Here is a 23569-nt window from a genome sequence, read left to right as displayed (position 1 = left end):
GTTGAACATTAGCGTCCTTTTTCCCCCATGTCATAGAATATTTGCATTTCTTCCTCATCCCATCCGGTGCTCGGTTACAGATGGGCTTTCTATTTCATTTTAATTTGCATACCATCCAAATGACTTCCACTGCAATTCACATTGGTCTGGAAAGAGTTGGTCTGGAGCAAGAAAAAGGTGGTTGCAGGATTGGACCTTGCTCTCTGGCAGAGAGTTACCAGATGGCTGATGAGGTGCAAGGCTGGGGTGTAAGCACCAGCACCTTCTCCCCCCCTCCACAGCCCTTAGTCCCAGCATGGCATCCACACTCGGGGAAGCCCAGCACCCCAAGCCCCCTGCACCAGTTGGAGCTGTGTCCTGCCCGTGCTGCCGGCTCCCCGCTGGCCCTAGAGCTGAATCTCTCTGGGAAGCGCCTCTCTTCGTTTGCACGTGTGGCAAGGCGAGAAATTGTGTGCACACAGCAACTGAGGCTTTTCTTCCTCTCATAGTCCCATCTCGCCCCCACACTCAGTCACTGCTCCCCTCTGCCATCCGACCCAGGTGCCAGGACCAGGCAGGGGCTCTCCCAGCCCCCCACAACGTGTCATCCCCTTTCTGCTCCCCTCCCAGGGCCAAGGAGACCTTCTGGAGGCCACGGCCCTTCTCCTGTGAGTACATCTCTGCAAAACCCCCCACCCCAGCTCTGCTTCACTCCAGTCTTCTTTGAGCTCTGCTCATCTTCCCTGCTCCAGCTCTGACGATGGCAGGAGAGCGAGCAGAGCCCACCCGCTCCCACTCCCTGGAAAGGCGTTGGGAACTGCAGCTCCAGGCCATCGACCCCTCAGTTCAGGTCTGCCCAGGGGTTATTGTCCCCATGGGGGGTTGGGGTGGGGGGCCGTGGGCTGCGGACCCATGTCCTGGCCCTGTGCCTCAAAGATGCTTGGGAGCCATGCCTCGTCCCGGAGCATCAGGGATGCTTTGGGTGGCTTTGGGGTCTGCATCACTGTTTGAGTTCATAACAAAGAGCAGAGCCTGTGCAGCACCGACAGCACGGCGTGGCCTGTCCCTCCTTTACAGATAAGGATCCAGAGACCCCATGTCAGGCCTCCGAGCCAGCCCCCCCAGCAGCCCTAGCCTGCCACCGGTCCTGCCCCGGTGCCTCCGGGCTCACGGAGGAGCCAGCCGCTGCTGCCAGCCCTGCTGCCCACTCTCGGGGTCTCCGGCAGTGGCGCCTGCATGGAGGCAGAGGATGGTGAGCTGCCTTTTGGGATCTGGTCTTTGTGGGAGGATTCACTCTGGCGGAGGTGCTTTTTTTGAATGAAAAATGTGGGTTTATGTTGGGTGGCCAAAGAGAGAGGATTTCACCTTCCCCTGAGGACCTGCAGAGGCAACCAGGACAGTCCTTGAGTGTGTCTGCACCGGGGTATGCCCTAGTGCAGTGTAACTGGACCTGGCAGAGCCACTGATAGCAGACTCAGGTGGGGCAATGCAGTGATTATAACCTGTTAGGAGCAAAATAGAATAAACCAAAAATTATGGCAAGCTGCTCAGTGAGTTGCCTGCACCCCATTGCCCTGCTTCCCTGTTGCCAGCCTCTCAAGTCTCTGCTTTCTGCTGGTCCCATCCACAGAGCCAAAGAGAAGATGGATGTAGCTGTCTTTGTTGGTCCAATCCCTCATTCCCCCTACAAGACCGCAAGTCTCCCCCACTGCTCTCCCCAGGCACATCTTGCAGTGGCTCAGATCACACAGGTCAGGCTGTGGTCCCCACGAACACCCCACAGCCCTTCGCCCCTGCTGAGACAAGATGCTGAGCCCAAAGAGGGCGCGTCAGACCCCAGCAGACCCCAGCTCCAGCCCCGCTGCCCCAGAGCCCATCTCAGCCGCAGCCCAGACGCTCACATCCCCAGCACCAGCCCCAATCCTGCAATGCTGCTGTCCCCAGCCTGTCCCCACCACCACCTCCCACCCTGGTTCAGCAGAGGACGTGGCTGCCGCAGAATTGGTGATGCTCAGGCCCCTCAGAGGCTTTATTGAACAAATAAGATGTGAAAAGGGTTTTTTTTTTTCAAAGAAAGGCAGATGCTCTCTTGTGCACAAAAACATTATTTTTCTCCCAATGTTTCTGATCATGGGGTTGAATTTTGCCCTCACACACCCAGCAGAGGCATCAAGCAGACTCTGGCTTGATCCAGAGAATCGCCCCTTCTCCTGGGCACAGGGCCTGGGGATGACCCAGGGAGGGATAGCTGGGGGACAGAAGTGGGGGACAAGAATGGACTGGCTCACAGGGTGAGCCTGGCGCACCACGGCACTCAGAGGCTCATCTGCAGTCAACCCACACAAGGTGCAAAAACCCATTCCCCAGGTGCTGGGGGGCCAACCTCACCCTGCAGTGTGGAAGGCACAGAGAGGATGCAGGGAGGACAAGGGGTGGTGGACACGGTGGGGGGTATCTGCCCACCTCCCCACCAGCAAGGAGGTGCCCACAGGCACCTGTTCAGCTGCAACTGGGGAAGAGCAACTAAAGCAACTGACTCCTTGGGACTGGTCCGGATGAGAAACATGAACTTGTGCCAGTGAAGGCAACTGCAGGCACTGGCTGAGTGAGCTGCCCTGTGTGGTGGGTAGGGGTGATGGGTGCTGGTGGGAGCAGGCGGACACAGGAGATGAGCAGGAGCAAAGGACTCGGAGGATCAGCTGTGGCCCAGACCATGCTGCAGGTGTTCAACCCCCCAGTTACTTGTCCTCTCCATCTGCAAAGAAGAAACGATAATTGCCCGGCCACCTCCTCCCTGGGGGCCTGGGGCGAGCTGGGAGCCCCAGACGAGTTTCCACATGGGGGGACAGGGACAAAGGGAAGTGGCCAGCGGAGAGGACACCCCCCCAATCCCGCTCACCTTTCTGCTCCTCTGAGTCGCTCTCTTGCTCCTCCGAGGAACCTGCTGGGGGTTGCAAGGAAGTCCCACATCAGCTTACACCGATGACCGCATTAGCTGTGGTCCTCCCCTCCCAGTGCTGTCACCGCCAGACTGCACTGGTGGTTATGTGCTAAGGGAGGTGCCCCCCGCAACCCCACACAGCCCAGGGCACAGCACAACCTGCATGTGGGCACCCCAAAACCCATCCCTCATCTGCCTGGAGCTCTTGCTGCCTTAACCACAGGGTGGCTGGGACATTCCCCCCCAACTCTGGGCACCAAGACAGTATCACCCTGGCACACACAGGCTGCAAACCCACCCATGCTGGGTGGCTGGTATCCATCACAGCCAATCTTCGGTCTCTTCTCGCTGTAGCGGGTACAGAGGTGGGCACTGCCCGCCTGGTTACAGCACCAGTCGTACAACTTCAGCTCCTGGTCTGGAGGCAAAAAGGAGAGTAAGGAGCTGAAGGGGAGACGAGAGGGAGATGAGCTAGCTCCGGGCAGGCAGGTCGCTCGCCTCGCCTTTTGGCAAGTCCATGCTCCCTCCGAGGGCAACAGCACGTCAGGAAACAGGTTGGTGCAGAGGTTAAAATGATTTACAGGCTACAGTGATGCCAGCCTCAGCCAGGGGATGCCAGGGCTGGCTGTGCTTACCACGGTAAGGGGACGCCTGCCTGGAGGATCTCCAGTACCTCTCCTGCCGCCCCTCGATGAGCTGGCTCTGGCTGTCGTACAGGCAGCGGACGCCGGCACCGTGCTGGTTGGGGGATGCAGAGTGCAGCATGGAGACGCGGGCAGCCCACCAGCCTGCAACAGGGCAGCAGTGAGCCTCAGCGCAGCTCTCCCCAGGGCCAGCATCCCTACCTCGGGGCAAGGAGTGAGGCAGGGGCTGGCTCCTTGTTATCCATCCCTCCCACCGCATCACCCACGGTGCTATGGGGTTTGGAGGGAATGACGGACACCATTCAAGTGGTCCCCCAAGGTGAGACCCCAGTGCTGGGGAGGGTCCATCCCCACTGTCCCCATGCAGCTTAGATCAGCTCTGACCAGTCTAACAAGACGGGGACAGGTCAGTCCTTGTTCCTCCTCATTTTCCCTGTCTCTGCAGGGAAGGGCAGCTCCCCCCCCCTCATTTTCCTTGGGGTCGCCTGCCCACCTGGCCAGAATGGACCCCAGCCACCCTTGCAGGGGAGGTGGGGAGGGAAATCTTGGGGACAAGGAGGGTGGGGAAGCGGCATGTCCACTTGCCTCCGCGGCTGCTCTTGAAGCGCGGGTCCTGCTGCCCTTGCTGCAGGGAGCAGGGGCAGGCAGGCAGGCCCTGGCTCCACACCCGCGGCTCCTGCTGCTGCCCCGTCCACGCCAGGCACTTCAGCCGGTAGTTGACTCTCACGCGGCTCTCCAGCTTGTAAATCCACAGCCCACGGAGGTCTGAGTGGGGAGAGAAACCACGAGCTCTCACCTCTGGCCAAGGGGACCGCCGGGGCAGTTTCGGCTTGAGGCGAGAGCCAAGTGTTGCTGATGCTGGAAGCTAAGCCCGTGTTGACCCCCAGCCATGGGACCCCATGCTTAACAGCCACCCAACAGCACGGAAACAGGGGGAGAGGCTCTTGCCAAAGAAGGAAGCCTTGGGACAGAGCCATTGCAACAAAAGGGGTCCATGCATACATCAAGGTCATTTCAGCCTCAGGGCATAGCTTGTACCCAGGGGAAGCATTTTATGTGCTTGGGGGGAAGTTTGGCCTTGGTGAACTGAGTGAGAACCTTGCCACAGCAGCAAGCTGGATTTCATCCCCTGGGAGCATCCCCCTCCCCACACAGCCCTTCCCCAACCCCCTGAGGGGCTGCGTGAACCCACCCTGGCTGTGCGGCACTACCTGTGTTGTATCCCCTGAACTGATCAGGGCGATATTTAGCAGCTGGAGGTCTCTGAGTCAGGTCATCATTGCGGTAAAAGCCATCCCCACTATGTGCAAAGAAAGGGAAAAAATCAGGGGTTGCTCTTCCCAGGTGGGGTTATCCCAGCCCCAGCCTGCCCTTCAGCTGCCCTGATCTTGAGCCAGCGGGACCCCACAGCACCCAAATCGCAGCTCTGGGGACAGGAGGGCAAAGGCACCAGCTCCCTCAGCCTGCTGCCTCCTCTCTACAGGGTGCAGTTTGTTCTGGGTGCTGCAAATGCTCCTGCTGCATCATGGGCTGAACACACAGACATCTTGAGACCCCTGCAAGCAGCTTCCATTGTTTCCAGCATCTTGCAGTGCAATACGGAGCGGAAACCTATAAGCGGTCGTGCACAGGCAAGCACACACACACATAGACACATGCCTGTGCCGCCCGCACTTTCCGTCCCAGCCACCTTTTTCTTACCCAGCTGCAGCAAGCAGCTAATGAGGAAACCCTAGAGACGGCGTGCACAGGGTGAGACGTAATGCGAGGAGGCAGGAAGCAACCGCTCCAGCCAAGTGGCGGAAATCCCTTCCCTCAACTGGTGCAAAGTTCAGCAAACATCCCCTGTTCCCCACTCCTTCCTCCCAAACCACCAGGATGCTGTGGGCCTGGGACCCCAGAGGGATGTGTGGATCTTACAGCAAGCACAGCCCAGCAGGTCGGTGTGCTGCAGCATGATCCAGCCACTAATGGGGCAAATTTGGTTGTGAGACCCCCATATCTTAGTCTATATGGGTGTGCAGACCTCATCTGGGCTGTCCTCATCCTTGCAGAGCACTTCGTGGGACACAGGGGAAAGGTTAAACGAGCTGGAGCTGGGGGTGGAATGCAGCCCTGTGCTCGGAGGAGGCAGGGGCTGGGTGCCAAGCCTGCTGTACCTGGTGTAGCCGATGAGCACATTGGTGGTGGTAAGTCTGGTGTAATCCCATTGCATGCCTCCCTCCTGGTACAGCATCAGGACATAGGACCTGAAGCCATCGGTGGTCAGGACAGCCTGGTATGTGATCGTCTGGGAAGAAGCATTGCGGACAGGTAAAAAAGCGAGCAAAGCTGCTGCATTTAAAATTAGGGGTGTGGGTCAGCGCTCACTGGGGGACGGCAGGGCTAAGGTCCTGATGTGCAAGGCAAACGCAGCCTGGGCTGGTTCTCATTTTGCATGGAAAATGTGATGGTTTTACTTTGATGCTGTTCCATGAGAAGCCTCAAATTAACCCAATTTTATGCTCCTGAAGAGCAGTGCTTCTGGTGCACAATAAAGGCCCACCACATTAAAGGGAAAGATATTATGGAGCAGGGAGAGTTCAACTAAAGATGTCCCCCAAAAAACCTGAAAACCTACAAAAACATGGGCACAGCCTAGTTCTTTTTGGCAAAAGTCTTCAAGACTGACCTTTTTCACAAAACTGGTTATTATTTCCAAGCACAAACAAGGTGATCCCCCATGGGTCTTGGCTTTTTTTTTGACAACTCAACAAGCCCTTGAGCTCCATCAGCCCCTTACCCTCCGGGTGTCAGTCCGTGCTGCGTAGGCAGGTGCCTTCTCCCAGGTGATCTTCAGGGTCCAGGCTGCGGAGTAGGAGGACCTCAGGTACCGCCGAACCTTCGCTTCCACGTCACGCACGAATGGAGGCTTGGCCGTGTTAAGGGTGAGGAACTCCTGCGGGTTGGGTACAGCCACAACTGCGTTAGCTCCCCAGAAGGCAAAGACAGGTCTAGATTGGTGTTATGCATGGAGCGCTGTAGCTAGGTGTCTGGATGAGATTTGGACGGCTCAAGAGGTGACACACACAGGACCAGCAGCTCTTAGATTTTGCCCAGAAAAGGGAAACAGTGCTTATGGGCTCCATCAAGGACAGTTCTCAGGGGGCCTCCACAGAACAGGTGATGAGTTTATCAACAAAAGGTGTTTCATGCAACCATGCACCCAGGTGGCTTCACTCACCTGGTAAAAGGTGGTGCCAACACCTCTGGAGAAGTCGGCGTTGTCCCAAAACACGGCGATCATGGGAACCTCCTCGTGGCCATTGAAGCCGCTGGGAGGAGGGTTGGGGGATGTGAAGATGCTGTTGTCTGAGGCTGGGAAAATGATTTGTCCATTGTCTGTAAACTGAGCAGAGGGATGCCTCCATCAGGTGAGGACAGGACCGGTGGGATCCCCCAACACAGGAGTGGCAGCCCTCCCATTTCCGAGCCCACTTTGAGCAACACCCAAGGAAGGCCACCGCCGGCCACCACCAAAATGGCCACAAAGTCATCTCCTGCTGCAAACAGACCCTGGCAGCATCCCAATTGATTTGCCCCTGCAAGGGTCCCATCCCAGGCACCTGGTGCCTCCCCCAGGTTTTGGGCAACAGCCGCTTGCCCGACGGCAAGTCAAGCCAAGGTAGACTTACATAGAGAGAGTTGCGCAAGGTTTTGCCAAATGGGAATCCAGTCTCAGGCTTGAAAAGTGGAGAATTAAAATCCACCCTCCTTTCCACGTACTGTCGATCATTTTCTTTCGCTCCATACCCGTAGAGGGGCACAGCTGCAACTGGAAAAGAAAACCAAAAAAACCAACCCCAAAACACACTTACAGCGAAGCCTTTGGTCTGTGTCAAAACTCAAAGGACAGAAAGGATTTTGCTTCTAAAGGGACACAGCCTGGGCAGTAGGAGGATGGGGGGACACTGCCAATAGCCACCTGGGACACCCTGCATGTCACCTTCCCTTGCAGGAGCTTGCTCCCACCCTTTTCACTGCCTTACATGTACACAACTGCCCTAAACCTGCTGTGATGGCATTTGTGGTTACTGTCCCCTCCTGCTCTAGCCTTGTTGGGGCACCACACTGAAGGACTGCCATTAGGAGAAGAAAAACATTGTACAGGACTGTGGTAGGGGGACAGCAGGGAATTAAACACCCACAGCTCTTTCTAGAGATGTTTACAGCCTCCAGCTCTCTATTTATGTCTGTTAAATAAAAAAAGTATTTGGAGGGGATGGGTTTTCCAGCTGACGGGACCATACTCAAAGGCAGGCTCAGCCTGCCAAAAATGCAAGCTCACGTGCAGGAGCTCCTCATGGTGCATCTCCTCCAGGGGTCCTGGCCCTAAATAGCCCCCTCGGTCTCTGGGCACCGAATGTGCCCCAGGATGGTCCATCAGGAGGCCAGACGTGGTCCTCCCGCCTGGGCTGCTCTGCAAGCATCACGTACCTGCGGGGCCGGGCGGTGGGGTCGGGGCGGCTGCCGGCCCTCCTGGCAGAGCTGGAAACATGGGGGACGATGCGCGGGAGGTGACAGTGGCTGCTCCTGGCCCAGGGAGATCCTCCCGGGCCCTGGGGAGGGGGGCTGGTGGGGCTGGACTGGCAGTGGCTGGGCTGCAGGACATGACTGGGCGTGCTGTGGCTGGGGACCCCCCCCGGGCTCCCCCCTGGCCTGGGAGGGCTGCAGGGAGGCTCGACCCACTGGCAGCAGGGGCTCTGTTTGCCAGGCTGGTGGTCAGCTCACCGCCCAAGAATGGCTGCAGGGCAGGAGGTGACGAGCCACCGGCAGGTCCTGGCCTCGGGGTCTTTGATCCGGGGCTGCCAGCAGCGAACCCAGTGGAAGGCAGGCCAGGGACCCCTGGGCTCCCCCCCACTGGGGAGCGAGTGGGGGTCTCCACACCTGCCCTGGCTCCAGTCGCGCTGGGAAGGAGACGAGCCATGTCCCCTCGCCTTGCCATTGCTCCGGGGAGCACGGCACTCGCTTTGTCAGTCACGGGGCTGTCAGCATCCCTGGAGGGGGCTCCAGGGCTTCCCAGCTGGTGGGGAGGCAGGAGCAGGGCAGGCCCCCATGGCGTGGCAGCCCCTGGCTCTCCCCTTCCCCCTGCAGAGGACCCCGCTATCGACTCACATGCCGAAAGCGGAGTGGAAAGCCCAGGGCTGGCAGACACCCCCGCTGCAGTGTTTTGTCTCTGTGGAGCAGAAGGCAGTACCGGGGCAGTGTTGGGGGATGCAAGTGCATGGGTCGATGCTTCTCCCAAAGGTGCAGGCATCCCTGAGGCCACCTCATCTTCAAGAGACCACATCTGAGCACCTCCAGCATCTCCTGCCAGCCCACCCTGTGCCCCTGGTGCCAGGGCTCTGCTCCCACTCTGGATGCCAGAGGCAGAGCGGGGGTCCCCACTGGGTGCCAGACCCAAGCCCAGCCCATGCCCGGGAAGAAGCAGAGAAGCAGCCAGTGAGGCAGCCATGCTATCAGAGATGCCACTGGTGTTTGGAGCCACGGGGTCCAGGGGCTGCCTTTCCTGGGGGGAGGTGAGGGCGGACGGGTCCAGCGCTCCCGATGCGATCTGTATGATGGCTCCTGTGCCCTCTCCCAGGCTGGCACCAAGGGAAGCTCCCCTGTTTACCAAGGCTCCTCCAGGCACCTCCACCACATTGACTTGGCTCAGTTTTGCATCAGAAAGTCCAAGACTGGCACCATTCTGGATGCTGGGGGCAGACACAGGGGGTTCCTCACGGCCAGCAGGCTCCAAGCCTGTGCTCAAGCCACTGCCAGCTGTACCAGCTCCTTGAAGGCTTGCTCCGTTAGCAGTCTTGCCAGCTGTCCCAGGCGATGAAGACCCCTCCGTAGATGGGGAAGCAGATGCAGTCTGCAGAACAGCTCCCATTTGTCCATCACGGGCTCCTGAATCAACTGGTCCCTCTCCGGCAGTGGCCTGGGACTGCTCTGGGGCCATCCCATCACCAGCTCCTTCACCTGCCCCTTCTCCTGCAGCAGGAGGGACCCCAGGCCCAGCACCCAGGGAAGGCTGCAGAGCTCCAGGAGCACCACCTGCTCCTCCGAGGGCACTCGGGCTGGCTGGATCTGAAATGGAGGGTGCTGCAACCACATCACTGGGAGAGGCAGGACCGGACGAGGAACCTGCACCAGGCAGTTGATCCATCACAGATGTCATCACGCTGCCTGCAGTGGAGCTAAGGGATGGCTCAAAACTGGTCCCACTGCCTGCTCCTCCCAGCACCGGCTCTGCTGTTCCAGCTGTATGCCCCTCTGCTGCTGGAAGCCCCAGGTTTGTGCCAAGTTGGACCCCAAGGGCAGGTGATGAGGGTTCTGCTGGTCCATAAGTTGCTGGGCTGGAAACATCCCATGCCGAAGTCAAGCCGGTGCCTGGTCCGTTGGCTCCAGGCAGACCTGCTCCCTGGGGACCACCAGTTGCCGTCCCCCATGGCTGTGACCCCCCAAAGGATGGAGACATGGGTGCTTCCTGAGCAGCACCAGGGTTGAGGCTTGCTGCTGTCTCTGCCCCAGCCATGGGGCCGGCCACAGCCCCAGGAGTGCTGGTGGATTCACCGGGCAGGTCCCCTGGTCCTTCTGCCCCTGAGAGACTGGGCTCCAGCCCAGCACTGCTGGGAGGTGCGGGACTAGGTGGGGACACTTGTCCCATTGCCAGGGCTGCTCCTGTTCCTGCTCCGTCCCTGAGAGCTGATGGAGGGGACAGGTCAGCATTTGCCAAAGCTCCTGTTGCTCCTACTGGCAGCAATCCAGCGTTAGCGGGATCCTGCTGAGTGCTGAAGTCTGAAGGACTCATGTCACTCTGGGTATCTGCAGAGGGACTGCCATCCCCTGGACCTCCTGCCAGTGCCGTGCCCCCTGCACCCTCGGCTCCCTGACCCTGGACCCCAGCAGTGGGCCATGCAAGTCCATCAGGTACAAAAGATACTGGGATGGGAGCATCTGAAGCTGAACTCAAGCCAGTGCCAGGTCCATCAGCTCCTTGGGGAGCACCAGCTGCCATCCCCCATGGCTGTGACCCTCCAAGAGATGGAGACACAGGTGCTCCTGGGGCAGCAGAGAGGTTGGGGCTTGCTGGTATCTCTGCCCCACCATCAGGTGCAGGCAGGGTGCTGGCCTCAGTCCCTGGGGGTGGGTGAGCAGCCCCAGGAGCGCTGGGGGTGTCCGTGGGAGACAGCAGCGGTGGCTGTTCTCCAGTGGGGGTCTGCCATGGGGCAGGCTGCAGGGATGGTTTGGCCAGTCCCACAGCCCCCACGTCCCCTGTGGGCAGCGCAGTGTCCGGGAGTGGGGGATTCATGTCACTCTGTGTATCAGTGGGAACCAGTGGTGTGATGGCCATGTCTCCTGTCACCTTGGGTGCCATGGGTGCCTCACTGTCTGCAGGTGACAGGGCTGAACCAGGAGCCTCTGATAACACCCCAGGAGCTCTCTGCCCATCCCCATCCCCACCATTGGCCGGCGGCAGCAAAGTGGCTGGGCTCAGCACTGCCTGGCCATGGAGGAGGGAGGGCTCCCCTGGGTTTCCCACTGTTCCTGACACTGTTGGGCTCTCCAGAGGCAGGCTGGATGAGCCGACCGTGCTGAATTCACCATTTACTGCATCTGCCGTGTCTCCATGCACCAAAGCTGCGGGACTTTCCTCAACAGCGGGGGCATTTTCTCCCACTGGCTCTGGGGTGATGCCCATGGCCCTGTTCACCACCCCATCCTGCTGGGTTGTAAGCAGCCCCCCGGTGCCGGGGCTGGGGCTTGAGGAATTGGCACTGGCTTCACTTTGCGTATCCACAGGCAGGGTTATGCCTTCCTCAACTGCTCCTGTGGCTGTGGTCAGCCCTTGGCTTGGCAGCACGGTGACACCAGCACCCACGGGGCTGCCAGCAGTTGGCTGTGCCCCCCAGGAAACTGCCAGTGGAGGGGTGGTGGGGAGGGACACAGCGCTGGCGGTGGGGTCTAGGTCTGCTCCTTCTCTGGTCACAGCCGCGAGGATGTCCTCCTTCACATCTGCAAAGAGAGGGGTGGATCCCAGGGCGGCATCGGGAGCAGGCCCCGTTACATCAAGCTCTGCTTCTGGGGTGACAGCGGGGTGCTGTGCAGAGATGGCGGCAGTGGTTGTGGCTGCAGTGGGAGCAGCCGAACCCCTCTCAATATCCTGAGATGTGTTAAGAGGCTTGGTCACATTCATCAAAGCTGGTACTGTAGAGCCATAGTTGCTCACCGCTGTCACCAAAGCATCTGGCTCAGGCCCGGGAGGGGAGGATGGGCTCAACGGATTCTCCACAAGGATGCTATCGGCTGTCTCAGCATTGGCTGCCACAGTGTTTGCCTCCGCAGTGCCCATCACCAGGTCATGGGGCCCCTCACTCTCCACCATGGTGGGAGAAGCTGTTCCCACAGCAAACAGCCCCTCGGTGGTGACAGGGGTGGTGGCAGCAGCAGCCCCAAGCCCTGCAGAGAAGCACAAAGCAGAGCGTTATGCCAGGTGCCAGAGCCGGCAGCCTGCCAGGCTCAGCTGCGCGTCTCCTCCGGTTGAGCGTCAGGAAGCTCCCACCCCTTCTTAAACCCTACTGCCTCATCCCACGGCCTTACAAGCTCTGATTTAAGACCCAAGGAGCGCAGCCAGGGCTGCCTTAGGCACAGCACCTTTTCATCCCCAGCATCAGCAGCCACCAGCTGAGACAGGACACAACTCATCACAGGTCAGGGAGAGATGCTGGTGCAGGCATGGAGGCAAAGGCAGCAGCTGCAACCCAGCCCAGTTATGCTGGGGGTGGTATCGGTTGGCCACTGGGAAGATCTGGGGCTCAGTAAGTCTAGTGCATATCCCCAGGGGTGTCTGTGGAGCTCTGCTGCCCAAGGACAGCCCTCAGCCCTCTTTGCCTCACTTCAGGGACAGCCCTGAGCGAAGTCACTTCTGCAGAGCCTGGGGGGTTCTTGTCTTCTTTCACCTTTCTGGTGTCTGAGGGACATTTAAATACACTTTACCCAAAGCCCTTTGGCAAATAGGACAGCCAGGGCTTAGTGAAACATTCCTCAACTGTAAATGGCTTCTGACCTGCTGCAGTTAAAGTTAGGTTCATTAAATCTCTCCCAGGGTGGGAGCCTGCCTGCTCCGGCCCCTGTCCCAATTGCCCCTAGCCGGGTGCAGGCACCAGGGGTTCCCTGCCAGTGGAGCGAATATTCACGAGCTCCCAGAACCAAGCCCTGCTTACAGCTCCCTCTTCCTGCTGCCAAAATTCTGCCCCACATCCAGGACCTTTGCTGAAAGGAGAAGGAGACACCACCCCACATCCCAGGCATTTCTCCCAGCACTCACTGGCACCCATGGGTGACGTTTCTCCCAGTCTTATTTTTAGGACAGGGGGTGTCTGGGGAGACCAAACTGCCGCCGTTGGCTCCAGGAGGAGTCCGGCAGATCTGCTGACGCTTGGCTTCAGGTGGCTGCAATTAGGGGAGACGAAGGGTACCCCGAGGGCAGGACCCAGCAGGATTTTGCCACAGCCCGACAGCCCGAGCCTGTTCCCCATCCCAGTGCTCCGGTTCCTCAGGTTCCCCCTGCCAGGCAGCCAGATCCCCCTGCAGAGGAGGTGCCTCCAACCTCACCGCTGGCTCAGCTCATTAGCTTGCGGATAACTTGTGCCAGAGTCATTAATCAACATTATCTCCTATGCCAGACCAGTCCTCAAGGGGTCCATCCTCCTCCAGCCCCCGTTCCCCCTCCCAGCAGGCTGCTTCCTCACCATCTTCCCTGGCTGAAATAAGCTTTTTGCACCAATCCCCAACCCCCAGCCAGAGGAGCTCAGCTGCTTCCCTCCTCATCTCAGGGAAAACAAAGTGCATCAGTCAAATCCCCCCAGGTTAGTTTGGCACACTCCATCCCAGTAAAACCGTGTTTTATCTTAATTCTTCCATGCAGAGCAGGAAACACCATCTACCCCACGCAGCCCGTTCATGGGAAGCTTGTGCAAGAGAGGCCTCAGCATGAAGCCCCGCGTTTGCTCTTCCCTGGGACGTGGGAGGGGTGGGAGCATCCCTGGAGCCCCGCTCTGCCAGCTGGCTTCCCTTGGCTCCCTTGCTGGAGGGGTACACGGCTGCACACAGGCTCCTGGGCTGGGCTCTCACCTCTCCCACGGGTCCACGCCTGCAACCAGCCCCTCAGGGTGATGCCTGCTCTGTAAAACACTTTTCTAGCTCTTTGGCTGCAATGGATTGCAAGGACTGGTCATAAGAGGAGTTTCCAGTGCAGCCAGGAGGGAAAAGCATCTCACAAGCATTCCTGCTGTGCCCTGCAAGGGCTCAGGTAGCACGTGTGCTAGCAGAAAAATACAGGACGTACCATGCAGAATCCATACGCAGCATCCCATGAAGGTGGAAAACGTCCATTCCCTGGTCCCCATGCCTCAGGCCTCCACACAGGCAGAGCAATGGGAAGCTCAAAGCGAGGCGAGAGCGGTGAGAAGCAGCTCCGTCCGTCCCTCCCTCTCCTGCAGAGCTGGAGTCCCACAGGTGCAATCCTGCTCCTGTTCCCTCCTATTTATAGGGATGACAGAAGGAGGCAGGTTACAGCTGCCGTCCCCTTCCGCCCCCGGTCCTTTCCCTCCTATGTTCCTGTCACCATTCCCTTCCTGCCGAGCCCTCCCCTTCCCAAGTGCTGGATGCCCTCTTCAGCTGGGGCATGGGTTGGGGGTTACCCAAAGACCACCTTGCAGGGACCCATTCCCCCCAGGGACCTGGGCACAGCCCAGTGCAGCTCCCTGGGCCGCTAGCACCAGCTGGCAAAGCTGAGCCCGGAGCAGCGCGTGGCACTGCCAACAGTAGCATGGCAGCAACCCCACAGATCCCACAGGACTTGCTGCCCACAGCAGCCTCCTCGTCGTCCCTGCTCCCCACGGCAGCCACCCCACAGGACCTGCTCCCTTGCAGAGGAGGGGGCCACAGGGCAGCGGGTGGTGGTGACAGGGCAATGCCAGCTGGTGCCACCATGCCTATGAGGGCACCAAAATCAGCAGCTGAGCTGCATCTCAGCCCAGGGCAAGGCAAGATGCAAATCTTCACTTGGCTCAAGGCTTCCCTGGGAGCAGAGGCAGGTTATAAAGCAGGGAGAGGCATAGCTGGCGGCAGGCCCTGGGGTGTCAGCCAAGCCCCCCAGTGCTCAGCTGCAACTGGGAGCACTGGGGATCCCTGTCCAGAGCCCCAGCATGCCCCAGCAGAGTTTTAAACCTGCACCTCAGTATGGGCACAGCAGTGCCGGGGTGCTGGAAGGGGGTGAACCGGCCAGGGACACTCCTCTGCAAGGTGGGACCAGCATCCCTAGAGGCTGGCACAGTAAAAGGCACAGCCCCAGACCCCCCACCTGCTACAGGAGTCCCCTGGGTCACTTCACCCTGATCCCCTGGGTCACTTCACCCCTATGTCTCCCCTTCTCCCCTTTCCCTGGAGCAGCAATTCCCGCTCCCCCCCGCTTGAAAACTGCTGCCAGCTCCTCCATGAGCAGCATTATGCAAACCCCCACCACTACATGGTTTTGTAATCAATTAAACGCTTCTTAACCAGAAATGCCCCCAGGCAACTCCTGCAAAGTGTTATTAGGGGTGTTAGGCAGTACACAGTGTCCCACCAGAGCCGGCCTCCATCGGGCAGGCGGCAGCGGCAGGGCACGCCGAGCGACACCGCAACCCACCGGGCGGGCAGCGTCGGCAGGGGGAATGCCAGGGGAGGCCAAGTCACGGCCGACGAAACCCCATCCTGTAAACCCACGCATTACCCCTGGCAGCGGGAACAGGGCACAGACCGTAAATCAGGAGAGAGCACCGCTTGCCCGGAACGAACGCCTGCCCACCGAAACGCCAGCGCGGGGGGGAGGAAGGTGCGTCAGGGGCCCGTGCAACCAGCAATGAAGATCATGGGCTGACCGCCCAGCCAGCGACCACCGGAGCAGTTGCCACACCTGGGCTGATGGAGGATTAGAGGGATGCAAACCCGCTGTGGGAGAGTCATTCCTGCCTGTGCTGACGATGCCATATCACTTTGGAGAGCCACCCCGACGGGGAATATGTGCTGACGCTGGAGAGAGTTGCTCCAGCTGGTGTTTGAGGTGCAAAACGTGGTGGGAACCACAGGGGTTGTTGCAAACATGCTGCTCAGCATAGGGGAAAATAACTCAGCTGAAGCAAAGTGCTTCCAGCCCACCTCATCCTCAGCCTGCCTGCAAGCTCCTGCCCGTGGTGCGCTGGGACTGGCACTGTCTGGAGACCCTTGTGCCTGTGCCTCCTGCCCATGCTGTCCCCAAAAAGCCCCATCTCCCTGCTCCTCCAGCAGAGTCACAGGGGTGACAAACCGAGCTCATCCCTCTGCTTTGGCATTGGCACACCCTCCCAGAAAAGCCTGCAGCCACCATGGGTCATCCCTCATCTTGAAGATGGTGCCCTGTTCCCACCCTGGGAAGGGGCTTTTCGTTGATCCTTCTGCTACACCTGAAACCAAGCTGCCAGTTTGGCAGCTGCCAGCTCCTCCAAGGATAACTGTCATCTGCAGTTATCAAGGACCAAAGCATTATATAGGCACCTGAGCCCCTCAGGAAGCCCAAGCTTGGGGGCAATGCTGTGAATCCCAGCACCCAGGGACTCTGCGCCATCCGGCATGGTACAGCATGGCCCAGCACTGCCCAGCACAGTGCCTTATCAGCCTTCCTGGAATTAATGGGCTGGTTGTTCCAGCCCTGCGGAGATCCCAGCATCTCCTACCAGCACTGCTCTGGCCTCCTGGCAAGGGCATTTGGAGAGGGCTCAGTGGTGGCGGGGGGGGAACAGGTTATCCATCAACCCTGCAGGTTCTGGATGACTTGGCAAGCCAGGTGTGTTGCAACACGGGCTATAGCCACCCATGGGGTGAAGGGGAGGGAGACATTGGAACGGACACCTGAGCCACAAAGGACCCAAGACACACACTCTGTGATGCTGCTGGGCCCTCCAAAGGTGACAGTCCTGCTGGGCACAGGGTCTGCTCCTTTGGACAATGCTGATAGATGGGAGCGGGTTATGGCGAAGAGGCTGAGAAATGATTTACAGGCTGGGAAAGCAGCAGGACCTGGATCTGACCTCCCAAGGACCCTCTGGTCAGGGGTCCGTGGCAGGTAAGCAGCTGTGGGGTGAAGTTGGTGGCCAGCATTCTCAAGGACGGTGGGCACAGAGAGCATGGGCTGTGTCAGGAGCTTGTCAGAGCTCCTTGCCCCCAACACCCGGGCAGTGCCCACCATCCCCATGGGAGCCATGTCCCCCCACTGTGCCCCTCTTCTCCCACCCAGGCTGGGAGGCAGAGTGGCTCAGTGAGACCACAGCATCTTCTCCCCACCACCGCCCCCTGACCACGATAACAGTGGAAGGCAGCCGTGTCGGCAGGGGACAGCAAGTACCCCAGTCACCTTTTCATCCCGGCACTTCAGGACCTTTTCCTCCCTTTGTGACGCAGTTTGGCTCCATTACCCTGGCCTTGGCCCTCAGCCATGTCCCGGGGCCTGAAGTTATGGATTCAACAGCCGGAGAAAGCAGCCCGGTGGGACGCGGCGTGGGAGGACTCTTGGCCCAGCTCCACGGCGTAGGCAGAGCACGAGGATTTCTTTCCCAGCACCCCATCAGGCGTCTGGCTTGGGGACCCCTTCCGGCAGGCTTTGCCCTGCTCCCCGGCTCCCTGCCTGGGTGCTAAGGGACCTCTCTTGGTGCCGATGGCTCCAACAAGCCCCCAAAAGCCAGGCAGCATCCCAGAGAGCAAAGAGGCAACCCTGGGATGCAAGGGGCATCCCAAATGGAAGCATCCTGACGAGCTGCCTGGGCTCAACCTCCAGCCCCAGCCCAGTCTCTCCCAACCCCTGCCAGCCGGCAGCCAGGCGATCCCAGGGTGACTTTCCCCATCCTGTCTGGCTGCTGGCTCTTTCCCAGCTGCGTGACAATCCGGGAGGGCCCAGGAGCCATCCCTGGGTTTGGCATCCCACAGCCCCATGTGCCCCCTCCCAGCCCTCCCCGTGCCAGGGCGGCGCAGGCTGCCAGCAAGGAGCAGGGATCAGCCGAAAATAACACCTGATGAGCAACACAGCTATTTTGCTAATTATTTCAGTTTTCAATCTCCAGGCGAGGTGACTAGCTTAGGCTAATAATTGCTTCAGTTGGATTTTATCTGGCTAATTAATCAGTTAATAAATGACTTTGCTGCAGGGGGACAGACGCTGCGGCCGTCTCCTTAGGTGGGGACTGGAAAAAAACAGGGAAGGAGCACAGCCCACGGGATTTCCACGGCCCCATGGGGTGTCATGGGGCAGAGAGCATGAAAGCGGGGACCCCCCCAGCCTGTCAAGGTGCCAAGCCATCCTTGGGAACATCTGCAGCAGCCCCTGACAGGAGGGGACAGCCTTGAGCCCGTCTCTGTTGCGAAGCTTTTGGGACTCAGCCATTTTTTCTTGCCCGTACCTCTGCTAGATGGCAAAGCTGAAAACTGGGGAAGGCAATTCAGAAAAAAAGAAGTCATCATCTTTGCTGCAGAAAACGTGGGATTTCCTTTACTGCCCAGCCCGTGTTGGCATGGGCTTCTCTGTCAGCAATATTGTAGGCGAGCTGGGGACAGATGGTGTGCGGGGCTCTGGCTTCACTCGCCCTCTGCGCTGCAGGGCTCAGGAGCTCAGCTGGACCTGGGACAGGGCTCAGGTGGGAGAGGCAGGCTCTTTTCCTCTCCTGCCTCCTTCCCAGAGCCACTCCAGGCTCCATCTTGGCCCGCTCTGGATGTGAAGCAGCCGTGGAGCATCTCTTAAAGACTTCGGGCACTGCAGCCTCCCCAGGTTGCAAACCCCAGAGGTCACCAGCACTGAGCCCCCGAGTGCCCTGGGCACAGCAGTACCGGGGGGTCCAGGTCTCTCCTTGCTCTCATCCATTGATTCCCAGGGTGGTTTTTGTGGCTGAGCCATCTCAGTCCCAGCTGTAAAAGCCCAGCCCCTGCAGGGTCCCCTCCTCCCAGCCCCCCGGCAGCACTGGGGGGGGTCCCACGGCTGGTGCAGTGTGGTGGGAGGGCTCAGGGTCTACAGATGGGCTGTGGAAGGGGCAGGGGCACCCCAGCCCACGGGAGGCACTGGGGGGCCTCTGGGGGTGTGCAGTGAAGGACAGGGGGTTCCCAGGTTCAAGGGGAGCTGTACAGGTTACCCTGAAGGGCTGCACCGCTGTGGAGTAAGGAGCTGGGAGAAGAAGGCTTGCCAGTCCACGTGGGTGCCGGCCAGGTGAGGAGCAGCAGTCAGGTCGTCTTGTGCCCTCGCCACTCCACTGCCAGGCCGGCAAATGGGAACGCCGTCTGCAGGTCCCTGCGGAGCTGGGGGGAGAGGACAGCCGTCAAACCATGCCGGAACGGGTCTCCTACCGCCCGCTCCCCACCTAGGAGGGGCCTGATCCTGGGCCACAGCAGCCGAAGGAGCGTGTCCCCTTCATCCGAAAGGGGTCTGGATTATATTCAATGTGAGACCCATCTGTTCCCCTCCTGCTGGCTGCCTGTCCCCCTCCCTGGCTGGCTGGACCACGGCTGGCAGATGCAAAGTGACACCCCCTCCCAGCACACCTCACCTTGGACAACACCAGTTCCTGCACTGTGGTGTTCCCCAGGTCCAAGGGGACAGTTAGCCGCAGTGACAAAAAGAGGTGAGATGCACCTAAGGACAAAAAACAAGGCTCTGGTTATTGCCCTTGAATCTTGGGCTATGCCAAAGGATCTGGGGGTCTCTCCCCAGGATCACTGGCACAGACATGGGACATCCTCTCAGGTTAACCATGTCATGGACACCTACACCGTCAGGACAACAGCCCTCCACCTGTACAGCAAACCACACATCCCACAGAGCATCAATGCCCCATATTGAGAGCATGGCAAAATCAGCGGGGCTCCAGGACCCTCCACACTGGACCCTGGAAGCCCAAAGCCACCAGTGCTGAGGGGGTGGCAATGCCCACGGGGCACTGCACTTACTGGTGTTGGACGTGGCAGTGGGGCAGACGGGCAGTGTCGTTGGTAGGTCTGCAGGGGTGCTGAGGGTAACCTCTGGGGTCTGGGTTGAGTTGGTGGCGGGAGAAGAGGGCTCCGTGCCTGGACAAAGCAACGTTACATTAGCACTGTCTGCAGAGAGGTGCACAACGCTCCGACAGCTGAGGTCAGACCGAGCCTAAACAAAGCCATCTACATGAAGCCACCCAAGTACATGCCTAGCATCCCCGTGGGGATTTGTCACCCTGACCATGCCTCGGCCCTCCAGGCACTCCACAGCTGCACTCACCCGTGGCTGCACTGGGGGTCTCAGGTGCTGTCGAGGTGCCTGGAACCAGCCCCGTGGTCATGGTGGAGATGCCAGGGGTGGCTGTGGTTCCCTCTGGCTGGCTGGGAGCAGGAGTGCTCCCATGGACCCCCGTGCTGGTATCAGGGGTGGCCATGGTGTCTGACGGGGTCGTCAAGGGCTCGGCCGAAATATCTGTTGGTGCTGGTGTGGTGGGAGGAGGCATGGTGGGACTGCTGCTGGGCCCTGGTGATGTGCTGGACCTCTCTGGGGTGGAGGCTCCAGTTTCAGGGGTGGAGGCTCCAGTTTCAGGGCTGGAGGGAGGGACGGTGGCTGCAGTGGTGGAGGTGCTGGTGGGCAGCAGTGCCGAGGTCTCCATAGGTGTTGGGGAGGTAGGGTGAGCTGTGGACACGGTGACTGTCACATCCGTGGCAGTGGTACCTGCAAAGAGGCTGGAGAATGAGGCACGCAAGGGCTGGCGGTGAAAGGCTGAGACCATGGCTGTGCCAGGGATGGTGCAGCATCACCACCAGCATGAGCTCCCTGAGGGACCCAGAGCTACACATCAGCCATAGAGCATTGGGAGTGGGGATTCACTGTCCTTGCAGCGATCAAACATGTGGATGACCTGAAAGGCAACATGATTGTTGGCAAGGCAGGCCACGTAAATCTCCCAGCCTGACAAAGCAGGAACAAGCCATGGGTATCGCTGGTCTTGGGGCAGAAACTCCTGTAGGCACCAGTGCTAAGACCTGTTCCACCACCTTCACACATCCCTGGAGGAAGTCAGACAAATGCATCCAATGGGAAGAGCCGTGCAGGAACTGGTGAGCGTGAGACAAGCAGAAACGGCAGCAGCAGCAGTTTACACAAACCTCTCTGCTGCAGATAGGCAGGAACTGATAGCGCTGGGTGTAAATAATGGCAATGGGGAACCAGCCCCACAGAGGGGGGCCAGAGAGGAACAAATCCCAGCTTGGAGCTCAGGGCCAAGTCATTAGAGACCTGCTGCAACCCACAAAAGTTCTGCCGGGGGGCTTAAGAGACGTGGGAGGGCCGTCCTCTCTGCCCGCATGGGCCCTGTGCTGGGGCAGCCTGCTGTCCCTTGGGGAAGCCCAGGCATCTGTAACACTCTCCAAAAGGATGCACAAAACAGCCTGGCTGTCTGGGTCTCTGTCAAGGGGTGCCTGCGAGGTGGTGGCTTTGAGATGCCAGGATGGATTCCCCAGTGGTCCCAGAACAAACTCAGTGAGTCTGGGGCTCTGCTTACATAGGGATAGAGAACCAAGCCACCAGCTGCCGGCTGCTTTCAGCCAACCCTACCAGAAACTCCCGAAGTCTGTAGCAGCCGCTCCCTCCCTGAGCTGCTGCAGGCAGCAGCTGGTTAAATAATAAAGTGGAGAAGGGCAAAGGTCTGATCCCAACCCATGCCCGGGTGGGTGTCTGCACTAAAGGGCCTCATCCTCACACAAAGGAGAAGCTGTAAGTCCACCTCTGCTACCCATTTACAAACAGCAAACAGCACCCGCAGCATTTCACCCCCCCACACCCCACAGGCGCCTGCTGCAGATAAGGCACCCCATCACCCCGGGGAACAATGGTCCCCACTCCCCACCCGCCCCACGGAGAGCATCGTGTCCTGCTCAGCCCTTACCCAGCGCGAGGTGCGGCACGAGGCCAGCGAGGCTCAGCAGCAGCAGGGGCAGGGGCAGCCCTCCTCTCTGCCCCGCCATGTCCAGGCAGGCGGGAGCCGATGCCCCCCCCCAGGCACCGCTCCGAGCACTCCCCACAGCCCTGGCACTGGGGTTTCCAGGTCTCCTTTGCCCGGCAGAGGAGGAGCATCCAGGTGGGTCCTCAGGCGTTGGCAGCAAAGAGGGGATTTCCACCCGACACGGACGCTCCCAGGGACGGGTGCAATGCCGAGCAGACATCAGCTGTGCTGCTGGACCCCGGGCAGCCATGAGCAGCGGGCAGGGCAGGCCGGCTGGGCCACGACTGTAGCAGACCAGGTCCCTTCAGCCGGGGACCGTGCCGTCCTTTGCCTGCTGAGGGGACGGCGACAATGGAAAAAAGCCCAGGGAAGCAGCCAGGCTGCCTGGGACTGTCCCAGCGCTCCGCCACAGGGGTGATGTTCAGTGATGGCTCCCAGCACCAATGCCCTCGGGGACACAACAGCCCGCTCGCTCTGAGCTCGAGGAACTGGCGGAGAGAACAGGCAGCGCTCAGGAAGGGCGTGCTCCAGGCTGAGGGTTTGTCCCCTGGGCTGTCTGTACAGGCATCACTTCCCATATCACAGCATGTCACAGCTGAAGCGCACCGCCGACAGCCGGAGCCGCTTCCTTATTCTCAGGGTCAGGGACAAGACCAGTCAGTCAAAGGCACCCGCAGGCACTGGGCCAGGGTACAGGCGCTCCGCAGGCAGACAGGCACGCTGGAGGACTGCCAGGGCACAGCCACCCTGCTGCTGTACAGGCTGCCCGCTGCCAGGGCACAGGCGTGCTGAGGGCATCACCAGGGTACAGGCGCTCTGCTGGGGTGCTCTCACACCATAGGCATTAGGCCGGGATGCAGGTACTCTGGCAGGATACAGTCTCTCTAACTGGGGTACAGGGACACTGGGGGGATGTGCATGGCCAGGGGCACCGGGGCAGGGTACAGTCTCCCTGCCAGGTTCAGGTGCACGGAGGGGGGTGTCACCAAGGTACGGCTGCAGCCGCAGGGTAAAGGCTCCTGGGAGAGCCACCAGGATACAATCACACTGCTGGGACACAGGTTTCTAGGAAGGCGCACTGCCAGGGTATGGCTGCCTGGGGGGGCTGCCGGGGGACAGCCACACTCCTGGGGTACAGCCACACCCCTGGGGTACAGTCGCACTGCCGGGGTACAGTCACACTCCTGCGGTACAGCCACACTCCTGGGGTACAGTCTCACGGCCGGGGTCACAGCCACACCGCGGGCTTACAGCCGCCCCGCTGCACCCCCAGCGCGGAGCGGGGATGCCCCGCCCCCTCCCGAAGCCCCGCCCCCTCACGGCACTCACGGCAGACACGTCCCTACCACAGGCCACGCCCCCCAGGCTTTCCCCCGCCCCCAGCCCCGCCCAGCGTGAGCCCCGGAGCGCCGCGCCGCGGTGACCCGAGGCCCGGGCCCGGTGCCGCCGTTCCCACCCGGCAGCGTGGGGTGTGAGGGAGCGCCTCGTCCCCGCTGCCTGACGGGGCGGCCAGCCCGGCCTGGGCGCGGGGAGCGGCGGGGGACCCACCCGCCGGCCTGCAGAGGCTGGAGACGGGGCGGCTGCCGCAAGGCGGGGGGGGGGGGCCAGGCCGTGGGAGATCCCACGGGGGTTTGTCACCCTGCCCCTGCCCCACGGGTGCTCCGTGGCTGCACTCACCTGCGGCGGCACTGAAGGTCTCAGGTGCTGTCGGGGTGGAGGTACCAGGGGTGGTCCCGGCCGTGGTCCCGGCTGGCTGGCTGGGGGCGGAGGTGCTCTCAGGGACCCCCGTGCTGGTAACGGGGGCGGCCGTGGTGTCCAGCGGGGTCGTCGAGGCCTCGTCCGAAGTGGCTGCCGGTGCCGGTGTGGTGGGCGAAGAGGTGCTGCCGGTCCCTGGGGATGTGCTGCCAAGCAGCGTGGTCACGGCTGGCCTTTGGCGGGTGCTGGTGCCAAGCGTGGTGCCCACC

The 23569-nt window shown here is 60.3% G+C and overlaps 1 protein-coding gene across 1 annotated transcript; it reads right to left on the bottom strand.

The window, feature by feature from the left end:
- Positions 1–1146: 1146 nt before the first annotated feature.
- On the bottom strand, positions 1147–12926 carry LOC104835224 (mucin-4-like). The gene is made up of 12 exons (XM_010573111.1): positions 12917–12926; positions 11053–12048; positions 7239–7378; positions 6788–6952; positions 6347–6502; positions 5724–5854; positions 4776–4864; positions 4150–4329; positions 3556–3708; positions 3219–3338; positions 2879–2920; positions 1147–1211 (listed from the first exon to the last, which is right to left on the bottom strand). The coding sequence occupies exons 1-12, from the start codon at positions 12924–12926 to the stop codon at positions 1147–1149; spliced, it is 2247 nt and encodes a 748-aa protein (XP_010571413.1).
- Between the last annotated feature and the right edge of the window lie 10643 nt (positions 12927–23569).

Source organism: Haliaeetus leucocephalus, unplaced genomic scaffold (assembly GCF_000737465.1).
Source record: "Haliaeetus leucocephalus isolate CR32 unplaced genomic scaffold, Haliaeetus_leucocephalus-4.0 Scaffold362, whole genome shotgun sequence".
NCBI classification, from domain to species: Eukaryota; Metazoa; Chordata; class Aves; order Accipitriformes; family Accipitridae; genus Haliaeetus; species Haliaeetus leucocephalus.
This window is presented reverse-complemented; position numbering and strand designations above follow the sequence as displayed.

Bases quoted from the DNA above. Each gene is read 5' to 3' on its own strand.
- LOC104835224 (XM_010573111.1), bottom strand. The intron at 6,953-7,238 runs GTAAGTCTACCT...CCCTCTGCTCAG, and splicing joins CCTTGCGCAACTCTCTCTAT to TTTACAGACAATGGACAAAT. The intron at 5,855-6,346 runs GTAAGGGGCTGA...GCTTCTTCCCAG, and splicing joins CACGGACTGACACCCGGAGG to ACGATCACATACCAGGCTGT.